Raw genomic sequence first — 14376 nt, forward strand, 5'->3', positions numbered from 1 at the left:
ATAACTTATTACAGAAATAATATATATGTGCAAACTGAATTTCATTTCATTAATGTCTTTAAAATATGATTAAAGTGTATTGCTGAATGTACTGACAAGCATTTATGGTAAACTAAATTATACTTTAATGTAATCGAAATATGTAAATCAAGTATTTAAAGAACATATTTGCGAATACGCATTTGTGATGAAGTTGCAATATATTATACATAATAATAAAATAATATATATATCATATTGAATATAATCATGTACTTAATGTATAATCAAGTACTTTACATGTGCTTTAGTATGTTAGTCAACACATCAAAATAAGTGTACTTCTTTAAAACACAGCAAAAAATATTAAAACATAATGATTTAAAATGTACTTATTTAAAACGTTGAATTATTACAAAGTGAACTTTGTAAAGTGTACTCTCTTTAAGTATACTTACTACAAGTACAGTTTTTTTTTAAACACTACAATGGCTGTCAATACAATTAAGTTTACTTCTTTTTCACAAGGGTAGACATGCCATACACAGGTGGAGTGAGGTTGGGGCAGGACTATGACAGACGGGGAGAGTGTATTTAAAACAGTTTGAAAACAACAGAATTACAGTATTTATGAAATCCTCTTGGTTCTGCTACAGGCGCAGAAATTACACACTTCGCTTTTTTAATTAGAGCACTTCTCTCATGATTGACAAAGTGCCTGTGGCATTTTTTCCCTCTTGGCAATATTCACGTGTTTCCACAAACCATTTAAACAGGGATAAAATCAAGTAGTTTACATTTGAATCAGCGCATTGGCGCAGACTTGTAGACAGAATGTGAAAGAATTCACAATTTTCTCATGCAACCAACTGACTAGTCAACTAATAATTCTGTATCATTTCTGTTGGCTGATCAACACTTTATGATCGCTAATGTTTGTTAGGGGTCATTGACAGAATATGCATTCATGCTAGACACAACAGAATGAAACAGACCGCAAGAATCTCAAGACGCATTTTAAAAAGGTCTTTTTCTGTAAGCAACTCCTTTTAATTTGATGTCTTAATAATGCTCATGACGCAAGATGCTTAAAAGACATCATGAAACACCCTGTCTGCATGTGAATGGCTGTGTTGCCGGTGTCTTAAAGGCGATGGATTTGAAGATGCAGCTTATCCAAGAGGGTTTCATCGTTCAAACTGTCAAACAAGCGCTCTGTCAGCATGCTAATTCACGCACCACCGCTAAAATATTTAAAACTAGTCATCCTGACTAATCGACTAGCCAGATGATGACCATTCTCACACACCCATTTACATCTTGCAATGAACTATGCATATGTGTCCAGCAAAACCAAAGCATACTCTTTTAGTCAATGTACATGCTATTATCTATAGATTGATTATTCATATTACATTGTATCGTATGGTTCTCAGCATTTCTGCTCCAGTTCTTGTGGAGTCCAGGAATGAAAAGAGCCCACAGGCAGGCAGAGCAAAGTCTTCAAAGCTCTGAAAGGCATACAAAACAGCAGAATGCAGAAGTGGCCTTGTGAAGTTGAAAAGAGTCAGCGGGGATCAGAAGGCCTGGTCCTGATGGGAATTCAATGTATTGTTTGCTCTTACGCGAGGCAGAGGGGAAAAGGACTCCGGTTTGCATTCTGAGAGAGCAGTCATGGTGTCAAGGGCAAGATCAGACACCAAGATCCAAACCGTCAGTCATGTATGAACAGCTTACGAATGAACAAAACATAGTCAGGATGACAGTGTATACAGTATGTTGTTGCAGAGCAGCCCTGTCCCAGCTCTCATCTGTTTCAAAACTGTGGAGGTGTACAGGGCTGGACCAGACCTCAGTTTGAGTGTTATTCAGGTGTGCTGGCGATGGAGTTGGGGGTTGAATTCAGCACTGGGTTCATCGGCGGTATGGCCTTGTGACTGAAGTACTCCACTACCTGTTTAGGCACCTCCGCTAGGACACACTTTGCCAGTGCAGCTGGTGAAGCCTGCAAAAGTCACACATTTATTGGCCTCCATGAGGGGGGAAACATTAACAGTGGAAAAAGAGCAAATCAACCAAATTCATGGTAAATTGTGTTCAAACAAAGGCATGAGGAAAGTACAGTTTGTAAGTTAAATTGTTTGGTAGAGAGCCAAGCTGCAGGCTGTTGAGAGTATTTACACATTTTTAATCCTCACTTCTCTAAAATGATTGATTTCTCTTTTTTTCTTTTTTTGTACATCAGTGGAGGGAACAAACCGCTCTTATGGAGAAACTGTGAAGCTCTAAGAGCCATTTCTGTCCGAATGCACCACTGGCATATTCTGATTTGCCTCACTGCCTGCTTCATTCACCCACGAATCATGTCATTTATACAAGGCATCCATGGCTCCTTTTACAAGGTGTTAAAAGTACTTTTCAAATTTTAAGGCCATAAAAAGTATTACAATATATTAGTTTTTGTTTCAGATAGACAGTCGTCACTTGCATCTAAATGTCAACATGTCTGCACTTAACTAATGATGTCTTTTAAAATATTGTGCGTATGTATTTTCTAGATTTTTACTGCCTATGAAAGCCTGTTTCCTCACCAGAGTAAAAAAATTAATTAAAAAAAATATATATATAATTGCAACTTTTTTCTCATAATAGTGACTTCATATCTCCCAATTGTGACTCTACACTAAATCTGGCAATACAACTTTAAAAACGAAACATTGTCTTATATTTCACAATGTGACAATATCTCAAAATTGCAATTTTATTTCTTGTAATCTTGACTTTATTTTTCAGAATTTATAACTTTATATCTCACATTTGCACATTTATAATTTATTATATTATATTATATTATATGTTATATATAAATGTATTATATTCTCAGTTTATGTCTCAAAATGTGATCTTATAAAATTTATCTCACTTTATCTCAATTACGTTTTTTATACTTTACCTACATATTTCTTATAGGGTGAGGATGAAAATTGCAAACATTGTTAATTGTTTTTTAACTGTTGTTTTTTTTATATTAATTTATATGAATTATGTATTTTCTAGATTATTACTGTTTATGAAAGCCTGTTTTCTCCCCAGAGTAAACAGAATAATTTATTTGTAATTCTTAAGCGTAACTCTGCAGATACCTTCTTTCTAAGTACAAGATTTACAGGAACTATGGGATCTACAATTAAACATCTACCTTCATTTTCAAATTCCCAGTGACTAAGAACTGAGAAAAACTGACCGTTTTAAAGTCTCTGAAGGGCACAAACTGGACGATGTCCCTCAAGACGGGTTCCCCTTTGGGTGAGCGCAGGACTCCATCATCCCCATCAAGGATCTGCATGTCCGTGAAGTCGGCGTTTCCCACTCCCACTATAATGATGGACATAGGTTGGTAGGAGGCCCGAACAATGGCCTCCCGTGTATCGGCCATGTCTGTTACCACCCCGTCTGTGAGGATCAGCAGGATATGATACAGCTGGCAGAGAAAAGGACTGTTATCAGTTATATTGTCTGATTTATACAATGTTATAAACATGTCTGGAGCTTCATCCACTAAGCATTCACTTTCAAGGAAAAATGGCCATTAATGGAAATTGTCATTACTTACTGACCCTCATGTTGTTCTAAACCTGTATTCTCATTTTCAGTGGTACAAATCAATTTGTTTAGCATAAAAAGCCCCCAAAAGGTGCAAAAAATGCTACTGAACAGAAAAAATAACATAATGTGGGTTTGGAATAACATGAGAGTGAGTAAATAAACTGAATTTTAATTTATTGGTGAACTGTTCCTTTAAATGTCTAGATAGTAATGAACAGAATATTGGATACCCTTCTAAAACAGGCAGTCAGTGGGCTAAAATTAGCAATATTTACTGGCCTGAACATCCCAGAGGTCCTGTCAACATTAAACATGCAATATCTACAGTTTGAATGAATGGCCTGGTTTCTGAACATTGGTCTCACTGAGCTCATTTACTGAAAAATGATCACTTTTGGGGTTTTGTAAGATTAAATAATAAATGAAGATCATCACAAGGACATAGTGTGTAGAAGACAGCAAAGAAATAGAGCAATGCATAGATAATGGCTAAGCTTGAGGGCAAATATTTGACCGGAGACCATTAAATGACATGTAAAGGGACTTAATAGAACTCTAAATTGATTGTAGATGTGTTAATTACCAAAACAGCCCGCGAGATAATCAGCTAAAAAAAAACTTTAAGCGGTTTCATTTGGGCCTAAATTTCAAAGGTTATGTGAACAAAACCATAGACAGAAGATAAAAACCCAAAAGAATAGACAGGGGCAAAATCATTAAACCACTTTAAAGAGCAGCATGTCAGTGCAAAATCCATTTTAAACTCACTTTTCACCTGCAGTCCAGACACTAAATTCATGTCACCATGCATATTTCACTATGCATACTTACATTAAATCACATAAAATTAAGTCCTTTCTTTGAAATTAATTCATTTCATTGAAAATAAAGTCAGGAATCTTGGTGTGATTCTGGAGACAGACCTTAGTTTCAGTAGTCATGTCAAAGCAGTAACTAAATCAGCATACTATCATCTCAAAAACATTGCAAGAATTAGATGTTTTGTTTCCAGTCAAGACTTGGAGAAACTTGTTCATGCCTTTATCACTAGCAGGGTGGACTATTGTAATGGTCTCCTCACCAGCCTTCCCAAGAAGACCATTAGACAGCAGCAGCTCATCCAGAACGCTGCTGCCAAAATTCTGACTAGAACCAGAAAATCTGAGCATATTACACCAGTCCTCAGGTCCTTACACTGGCTTCCAGTCACTTTTAGGATTGATTTTAAAGTTAAATTCCTTGTTTTATTGTTGTGATTATTTTTTTTTCTTTTCTTTTATGTAAAGCACTTTGAATTACCATTGTGTATGAAATGTGCTATACAAATAAACTTGCCTTGCCTTGCCTTGAAAGGACAAAGACATGTCTTTTCAATGCAAATTTGGAAAGGGTAGAAACCATCACTGCTATTTTCATAATGCAATTAACCCTGCAATATTACTGAAGCCGAACACCTTATTCAGAAAGGCGCAAATAATGAATTCTACTGAATATTCTTTAGACTGATTATCCAACAAGCAGAAGGATGAAGTGATATTTTTAACAAATATTTAAGATTACAGTACAATATTGAGTCTGCGAAGTCAATGTGACTAAAGTCTGAACTTTAGAAAAATGCACATGCATTTCTGAAATCCAATCTTAGAGTAACATTAACCTATACTAGAACTTATGCTGTTATCATTATATATCTGATTCAAGCAGAACCTTCTTACCATTAGCTATTCATCTTTTTTTAATTTTACATAAATTATGTAATAAAAACATTTTAGTTCCCTATCTGTCGGTCACTACGAGTTATGTCATGACGACATAGGGGGTTCACTTGGGAGCCCCAATCCTCTCTGACTTTTGAAGAGAAAACGCCAATGAAATTTGGCTAGTTGAATTTTTGCATACCTGAGCCACTCCACATGCATACGGGTATAAATTCAGATTTTTGCTTCAGAGCCGAGTGGATGATAGTGCTTGATCTCTACAAAGCCCTTTACTCATCTGACTGGAAGAAGCTGTTCCTGGTTGGCGTTACGGTGCAAACAGTGTCCCTGTCATCAGCGATTCCCCTGGGCACTTCAACTGAAAGAGTAGTTTCTCTAAAAGAGCAAATCACGGTCGGTTCACGTCTTTTTAAAGATGCCGTTCCGTCCATGCTCTCTTGGTTGCGGTCGTTACCTGTCCTCTGTTGACGGACACGATCATTGTCTTCAGTGTCAACGCCCCCCTCGGGTGTTGTCACCACCGCCGAATCAGACCTGGAGCTGACAGCCATGCTTGACCGGGCAGCCGTGAGCATCGGGCTGGAGGTGAACACACCACTCAGTCCCGAGCCCTCACGGCTGGATGATTGGTTTCTCGGGACAACCGCGACACCCGCATCCTGCATCGGTGCCTTTTTTCCCGGAGGTGCATGAGGAGCTGACGAAGTCGTGGATGGCCCCTTTTTCGGCCAGAAGCCGCTCGTCTGCGTCCTCTGTCCTCACTACCCTCGACGGCGAGGGGGTACATTGACATTCCCCAGGTGGAAAGAGCGGTTGCGGTGCACCTGTGCCTGCAAAACGTTGCCACTTTGAGGAATCGTCCTCGTCTCCCGTCCAAAACCTGTAAGCTGACAGCTGACTGCTATCCTGCAGGTCCACCAAGCCAAGGCACTAAAACAAATGCACGAGGGTAGTACCGACCCGGGGTTGATGCAGGAGCTGCGCTCGGCGACTGACTTTGCCCTCCGGGCGACAAAAGTCACGGCGCAGTCCCTCGGGAAGGCGATGTTCACGTTAGTGGCCCAAGAGCACCATCTCTGGCACAACCTTGCTGAGATGAAAGATGTTGACAAAATTAGTTTTCTTGACGCTCCCATCTCACAGGTTGGCCTGTTCGGCGACATTGTCAAAGACTTTGCCCAGCATTCTCGAGACTTCGGTGGCAGCCCGAGATGCCCCTGTCCTGCGCGACGAGATTGCTGTCCTACTGGCGAAGGATGCAATCAAGCCTGTCCCTCCAGCCAAGATGAAGTCAGGGTTTTACAGCCCTTACTTAATCGTGCCCAAGAATGGTGGTGGCCTTTGGCCAATCCTGGATCTGTGAGTCTTGAATCGGGCCCTTCACAAGCTTCCGTTCAAGATGTTGACGCAGAAGCGCATCATCAGATGCATACAGCCCCAGGATTGGTTTGCAGCGGTCGACCTGAAGGACGCTTACTTTCATGTCTCAATTCTTCCTCGACACAGGCCGTTTCTTCGGGTCAACTGGGAAAAGAGCAAACTCTCCCCTGTGCAGAGGATCTCTTTTCTCGAGTTAGACTCGGTGAGTATGACAGCGTGGCTCACCAGCGAGCGTGAGTTCCTTCAGAGGCAGGAACGTGGTATCTCTGAAACACTTTCAGAGGCTCCTGGGGCATATGGCATCCGCAGCCGCAGTCACGCCACTCGGATTGCTTCATATGAGACCACCTCAGCACCGGTAGGTGTGCACGCCTCCCAGTCCAACCCTCTCGCGGCTGGATGATTGGTTTCTTGGCATGTGGCGCAGCTCACAACCGCACCGTGCGCCGGTGCCTTTTTTCCCGGAGGTGCATGAGGAGCTGACGAAGTCGTGGATGGCCCCTTTTTCGGCCAGAAGCCGCTCGTCTGCGTCCTCTGTCCTCACTACCCTCGACGGCGAGGGGGTACATTGACATTCCCCAGGTGGAAAGAGCGGTTGCGGTGCACCTGTGCCTGCAAAACGTTGCCACTTTGAGGAATCGTCCTCGTCTCCCGTCCAAAACCTGTAAGCTGACAGCTGACTGCTATCCTGCAGGTCCACCAAGCCAAGGCACTAAAACAAATGCACGAGGGTAGTACCGACCCGGGGTTGATGCAGGAGCTGCGCTCGGCGACTGACTTTGCCCTCCGGGCGCCACAAGTCACGGCGCAGTCCCTCGGGAAGGCGATGTTCACGTTAGTGGCCCAAGAGCACCATCTCTGGCACAACCTTGCTGAGATGAAAGATGTTGACAAAATTAGTTTTCTTGACGCTCCCATCTCACAGGTTGGGCTTGGCATCCGCAGCCGCAGTCACGCCACTCGGATTGCTTCATATGAGACCACTTCAGCACTGGTTACACTCCCGAGTCCTGAGATGGGCATGGCGTCGCGGTACACTCCGCGTGACCATCACGCCGACGTGTCGCCGCTCATTCAGCCCTTGGACAGACCTTGCCTTTCTACAGGTTGGGGTGCCCTTAGAACAAGTGTGTTGTTCATGTCGTTGTCGCGACGGATGCCTCCAGTACGGGCTTGGGCACTACATGCAATGGACAGGCAGCCTCGGGGCTCTGGACGGGGCCTCGACTGCTTTGGCACATCAACTGCCTAGAGTTGTTGGCAGTGCATCTTGCCTTACGGCAGTTCTGGCCACTGCTACAGGACAAGCATGTGTTGGTCCGCACGGACAACACTGCGGCTGTCTCGTACATCAACCGGCAGGGTGGTCTACGATCATGTCGCATGTCACAGCTCGCCCGTCATCTCCTCCTCTGGAGTCAGACACGGCTCAAGTCGCTGTGCACCGTCCACATTCCGGGGGAGCTCAATCATGCAGCCAATGCGCTCTCATGATAGCTCACGTTCCCCGGAGAATGGCGACTCTATCCCCATCCGGCTGATCTGGAGTTGATTTGGGGAAGCCCAGGTAGACCTGTTTGCTTCCCATGAGTCCTCCCACTGCCAGCTGTATTACTCCCTGACCGAGACCCCCCTCAGCACGGATGCACTGGCACACAGCTGGCCTTGGGCTCTATGCAAGTATGCGTTTCCCCCAGTAAGCCTTCTCACACAGACACTGTGCAAGGTCAAGGAGGACGAGGAACAGGTCTTGCTGGTTGCGCCTTACTAGCCCACCCGGACCTGGTGTTTGGAACTCATGGTCCTCGCAACAGCCCCTCCCTGTCGCATCCCTCTGAGGAAGGACCTCCTTTCTCAGGGGATCGGCACCATATGGCACCCGCGTCCAGATCTCTGGGACCTCCATGTGTGGCTCCTGGACGGGACGTGGCAGACTTAAGTGATCTGCCACCGGCGGTGGTAAACACGATCACTCAGGCTAGAGCTCCCTCGACGAGGCAAGCCTATGCTCGGAAGTGGAGTCTGTTCGTGAACTGGTGTACTTCTCAACGAGAAGACCCCCGAAGATGCAATGATTGGAGTAGTGCTTTCTTTCCTGCAAGAAAGGTTGGAGCGTAGGCTGTCACCCTCCACCTTGAAAGTGTATGTGGCTGCTATCACAACACATCACGATGCAGTGGATGGCCGGTCCCTGGGAAAGCACGATCTCATCATTAGGTTCCTGAGGGGTGCCAGAAGATTAAATCCTCCTAGGCCACCCCTGGTGCCCTCCTGTGATCTCTCTACTGTCCTGGCTGGCCTTCAGAGGGATCCCTTTGAGCCGCTGGACTCAGTTGAGCTTTAGTTCCTGTCTGTTAAGACAGCACTCCTGACCGCGCTCACTTCCATCAAGAGGGTCGGGGACCTCCAAGCATTTTCGGTGAGTGAAGAGTGCCTTGTGTTTGGGCCGGCCTACTCTCACGTTGTCCTGAGACCTCGGCCTGGATACGTGCCAAGGTTCCCACCACGCCCTTTCACGATCAGGTGGTGAACCTGCAAGCAATGATTGGAGTAGTGCATTCTTTCCTGCAAGAAAGGTTGGAGCATAGGCTGTCACCCTTGAAACACCTGGTTGAGTATCCTCCAGCACCCCTGGCAGTCAGACTGGGTGGAGCAGTCTGACACCAGGCCCAGTATCGGTGTTAACTTGCCCGGGTTTCCGGTCAGCCCCTTTACTGGGCTAGGTGTCCATATGGCTTGATTCCCTGTGGGCGATCCCATATGTGTATTCTTCCACGGTAAGGTTTCCCTCTCTGTGAACCCGTGTCTTCCCTTTGACAGACCACTCTGTCAGTCTCTGCTGGCAGCCATTCCTCCCTAATCCTAGGTAGGACCTGTCTCAGAGACCCATTCTATATGTAGTACTGCCCCAGGCCTGGGTCAGTCCATATCAGTGTCTCCACATGATACCTCCCTACGGGCAGGATGTGGTCTCTGTAGCGCCCTTCTCCGGAAGGCTCACTTCCCCTTCGTTACTGCCAAGCTGTAAACAACAAACAGAAAAGGCGTGAAGCACCTTTCATGAAGGTTGAAATCATTTTCTGTCATAGGAACAGTGGCTTGGCTATCTCCAGCTGCGATGTACTCACCTTTTGGTCCCTGCGGGCTCCAAGCTCAGCGAATTTGCGCTGGGGCGTTGGGAAGGTTACGACCTTTGCGTAGCATTTGTCTAACATGCGGCTGCTTGTCAACATTTGCAGCGCTACATGGTTGTGACGGGGTTCAAGTTGTGGCCCTTTCCATGGACCCCCTATGTCATCACGACATAACTCGTAGTGACCGACAGATAGGGAACATCTCGGTTACGTACATAACCCTCGTTCCCTGATGGAGGGAACGGAGACGTTATGTCCCCCTGCTACAACCTCGAACCATCGCTGGTTGCCAGGGTTTTCGAAGCATAAAACCTGAAGAGTGGATGCACCTATCGCCTATTTATACACTCAGGCTCAGGTATGCAAAATCCACTAGCCAAATTTCATTGGCATTTTCTCTTAAAGTCAGAGAGGATTGGGGCTCCCAAGTGGACCCCCTATGTCATCACGACATAACGTCTCCATTCCCTCCATCAGGGAACGAGGGTTACGTACGTAAAGGTGAAGTCGTGGCCTAATGGTTAGAGAGTCTGACTCGTAACCGGCAGGGATTGTAGGTGGGGGGAGTGAATGTACAGCGCTCTCTCCCACCTTCAATACCACGACTGAGGTGCCCTTGAGCAAGGCACCGAACCCCCAACTGCTCCCCGGGCGCCGCAGCAAAAAATGGCTGCCCACTGCTCCGGGTGTGTGTTCACGGTGTGTGTGTGTGTGTATGTGTTCACTGCTGTGTGTGTGCACTTTGGATGGGATAAATGCAGAGCACTAATTCCGAGTATGGGTCACCATACTTGGCCACATGTCATGTCACATCACTTCACTTTAACCGAGACGTTCCATCTAAAATATGGTTATAATTTAGTTTCAGATTTAAACCCTGCCTACATTTGAATATACAGTAGATATATTAACTTTGAAGTGGACAGTCTTGATGATTTAAAAAAAAAAAATTTAGATTTTTTTTACATTTCAAATAGTAAAAAATATTTATTTATTTATAATAAATTTTTTATTTTATTTATAGCTAAAAAAACTCTAATTTGCTGCTTACTGATAGCAAGTAAGGTTGTTGTTGTAGTAGTTACGTTTAGGTATGTTATAACCTGGCACTTATCCAGACACATGATGTAAAATGCACTTTCTACATTTTAAAGTATATGAATAACAGTGGTGGAGAAACATTGTACAGTCTCAGTGAAGTATACCAGATCATGATAGTCAGCTGTATCTTCCACAACATAGAATCCACTGAGGAATTTCCCCATGCAAATAGCCAACAGAAACCTTTTGTGGCCGTGTTTCCGCCATTACCTGATTGCATAATTCCTTTGTGTTTATTTTTAATGAATTTCCCCTTCAGTGCTGTGCTATAAACAGAAACTTTAAAGCAACTCACAGAAGCGTCTTTGATGGGTTCTTTCCCAGCCGCCAGCTTAGCTATTCTGTTGATGATGGGAGCCACATTAGTGGGACCGTAGAGCTGGATCTTGGGCAGGCAGTTTTGGTAGGCTTCCACGACCCCCTGGATCTCTGATCAGAGGGAGAGGGGACACGGCTATCACTTCTGTTCTGGAGGCTTATTTGTATTTCTCTCTCTGTCTCGAAAGGATTCTGAGAGCAGTGCTGAAGTATTGGCAGCGAAACCAACAGATTTTGGGATCAAGAGACTGACTTGGAACTCTCCATCTTCTGCAGAAACGTGAAAGGACTGAAGCAAGCCCAAGATTTTCCACAGTCTTCACACATTCTCTTTGAGTGTTAAAGGAACTGTTCACCCAGAAATTTAAATTCGGTCATTATTTACTCACCCTCATGCTGTTCCAAAACCATATGACTTTACTTGAAGCCTTTATGTATAATGCATTATAAAGGTATTCATAATGTATTTTACAATGCATTATAGCTTTTCACAAATAATTGTAACCAAAGTTAAATGCATAATAATATTTGCAGATTCCTTGTTACATCTGAATTTGGTTGTTTGTCATGTGCATTATGCATTATACTTTCTAAAGGTGTAACAATGAATAGATAAGTATTATAATGTATTATAGCTCTGGTTACAAATATTCCAGATCATACAATGAATTATGAGGTGCATTACATAAATAGCGCATTCAAAAACAAAAACTTTTATAATAATTGTAACCAAAGTTAAAAGCATAATAATATTTGCAGATTCCTTGTTGCATCTGAAATTGGTTGTTTGTCATGTACATTGAACATTATATTTTCTAAAGCTGAAACAATGAATAGATAAGTATATTATAATGCATTATAACTGTGGTTACAAATATTCTAGATCATACAATGAATTATAAGGTGCATCATATAAATAAAAAATGTAATAATAATTTTAACCAAAGTAAAATGCATAATAATATTAGCAGATTCCTTGTTACATCTGAAACTGGTTGTTATGTGCATCACACATTATACTTTCTAAAGGTGTAACAATGAATAGATACGTATTGCAATGTCTTATAACTGTGGTTACAAATATTCATGATCATATAATGAATTATAAGGTGCGTTACATAAACAGTGCATTCAAAAACAATGAAAAAAAATTATAATAATTGTAACCAAAGTTAAATGCATAATAATATTTGCAGATTCCTTGTTGTATCTGAAATTGGTTGTTTGTCATGTGCAATATGCATTATAGTTTCTAAAGGTGAAACAATGAATAGATAAGTATTATAATGTATTATAACGGCATTACACAGTGCAGTAAAAGAAACTTTTATAATGCATTATATAGAAAGGCTTTAAGTAGAAGCGTCACTAACTTTTCTTCGTCTGTGAAACACAAAAGCAGAAATGTTGAAGAATGTTCTATTCACTCTTTTCCATATTAAAACAGTAACTGGAGTCTGAGTTGTTTAGCTCCAATATAATATGAGCATTATAAATCTTCAGAAACAATACAGTATGTGTGACTTACAGTCTAAAAAACAGCCTAAACCCCACTAAAATATCCAGTTTAAACTGGTGTGTTTGTGTTTTTAAACATGGCAGCTGGCAGGTAATCACCTGGTCGAACAACTACCATGTTCCAAAAAACAGCTTAACTACCTTGAGCTGGTATAACCAACTGGTTTGTTGCTAGTTCAAGATGGTCAACCAGCTTGTACCAGCAAATGAGTAGCGTAGACTAACCAGTTACCAGCTTCCAAACACAGCTTAAACTAGATTCTCCTGCCATCTCATTTACACTTATGCTTTTCGACAGATTTACTGTGCATTGATTGGTCTGGTGACGGCAGGTTTGATGTCGTCACTGATGGCGTCATTGATGTCACCATAACATTGACATCAAACCTGACTCAGCCTTAAAGGCACGTAATATTTGAATGGATGTTGACAGTAAAGGGCGAGATTTTCTGTAAATAGAACATATTTGGATCTGTTCTTCACACAAAGATGGCTTCAGGAGAAAGTGGTGCACAAGTCATATGGAATCGCTTTTAGGAAACGTTTATAGTGCTTTTTTGAAAAGAGTGGCCATTCCTCAAGATTTCTCCTTTTGTGTTCCACAGAAGAAAGAAAGTCATATAAAGTTTAAAACATCAGTGAGGGTAAAAGTAAATGATGACAGACTTTTATTTGTGAGTGAACTTTTCCTATAACTGTGACTAAAGCTTAAAAAAAAACTGAGTTTCTCTGTTCCGTTCCCATGAGATGTTCCCTCACTTACTAACATACAAAGTGCTTGTCGCTCTTACCTTCACATTCATCATCCTCCGGGTTGAAATTGATGGCAAAGTCATGAGACACCTGTAGTTTGGAGAAGAAAAACACACAGTAAGGCTTTGTTTATCCAGCTTCAGCTTGTTTAGCATGCTATTACACACCAGTTTTCTGGTTAAAAACCTAATTCAAGGTCATAAATCCTGCTGTTAAAGGAAGGCAATAAATCATGCTGTGAAACATTTGCATGTTTCTAAGAAAAATACTTTCTGCAACACTATGCATGAAATGACCTGATGATGATGCTCAAACAAAATAGCATCCTCCCTACAGATTTTCCATTGTAAGCAACAACCACTGTGGGCCCCCTCTGGTACTTTTGTAGCACACATTTCATTGCAATTGATTTTCTTTTGTTAACACAGACATTCTGAATATAATTATAATTATTATATTTCCTTGAAAAGGAAATAGAGCTCATAGCTAGTGCAGTGCAATCTGCCTGAACAAACAGAGCATAAAAGGACAGTTTACTGCAGCTGTTATTATTTTAATTCTTTAAGAATAGCCCTTTTTCTGTAAAGGTTGTTGTTTCATGAGAGTCTGTAAATAAAATTAAAACTAATAAAGTTATGACTTTGCATATTTGAGATACACTGTGCCAGAGACTGTGGTTTGCTGATCCGACTGGTCTACCAAATATAGAAGATGGTAGATACTTCCACATTTAGAAATTCTATACTAGTAGACAACCCTTTTGAAAAAGAAGTGCACTTAATTGTATTGAATGTATGTATATATATATATATATGTGTGTGTGTGTGCATGTGTGTGTGTGTGTGTGTGTGAGAGAGTGTGTGTGTGTG

The 14376-nt window shown here is 42.2% G+C and overlaps 1 protein-coding gene across 2 annotated transcripts in view; it reads right to left on the reverse strand.

Annotated features, from left to right (window-relative positions):
• Positions 1–384: 384 nt before the first annotated feature.
• The window catches only part of LOC107738346 (copine-7-like), a 64923-nt gene continuing 50931 nt past the window's right edge, over positions 385–14376 (reverse strand). For both annotated transcript variants that reach the window (XM_016550092.1, XM_016550091.1), the window contains 4 exons: positions 13546–13597; positions 11214–11347; positions 3224–3460; positions 385–1984 (listed from right to left, as the gene is read on the reverse strand). In XM_016550092.1, the coding sequence (XP_016405578.1) occupies positions 1844–1984; positions 3224–3460; positions 11214–11347; positions 13546–13597 (564 nt within the window). In that variant the 3' untranslated portion in view covers positions 385–1843. The remainder of the gene's footprint in view (positions 1985–3223; positions 3461–11213; positions 11348–13545; positions 13598–14376) is intronic.

Source organism: Sinocyclocheilus rhinocerous, unplaced genomic scaffold, assembly GCF_001515625.1.
Source record: "Sinocyclocheilus rhinocerous isolate Xijiao unplaced genomic scaffold, SAMN03320098_v1.1 scaffold1065, whole genome shotgun sequence".
NCBI classification, from domain to species: Eukaryota; Metazoa; Chordata; class Actinopteri; order Cypriniformes; family Cyprinidae; genus Sinocyclocheilus; species Sinocyclocheilus rhinocerous.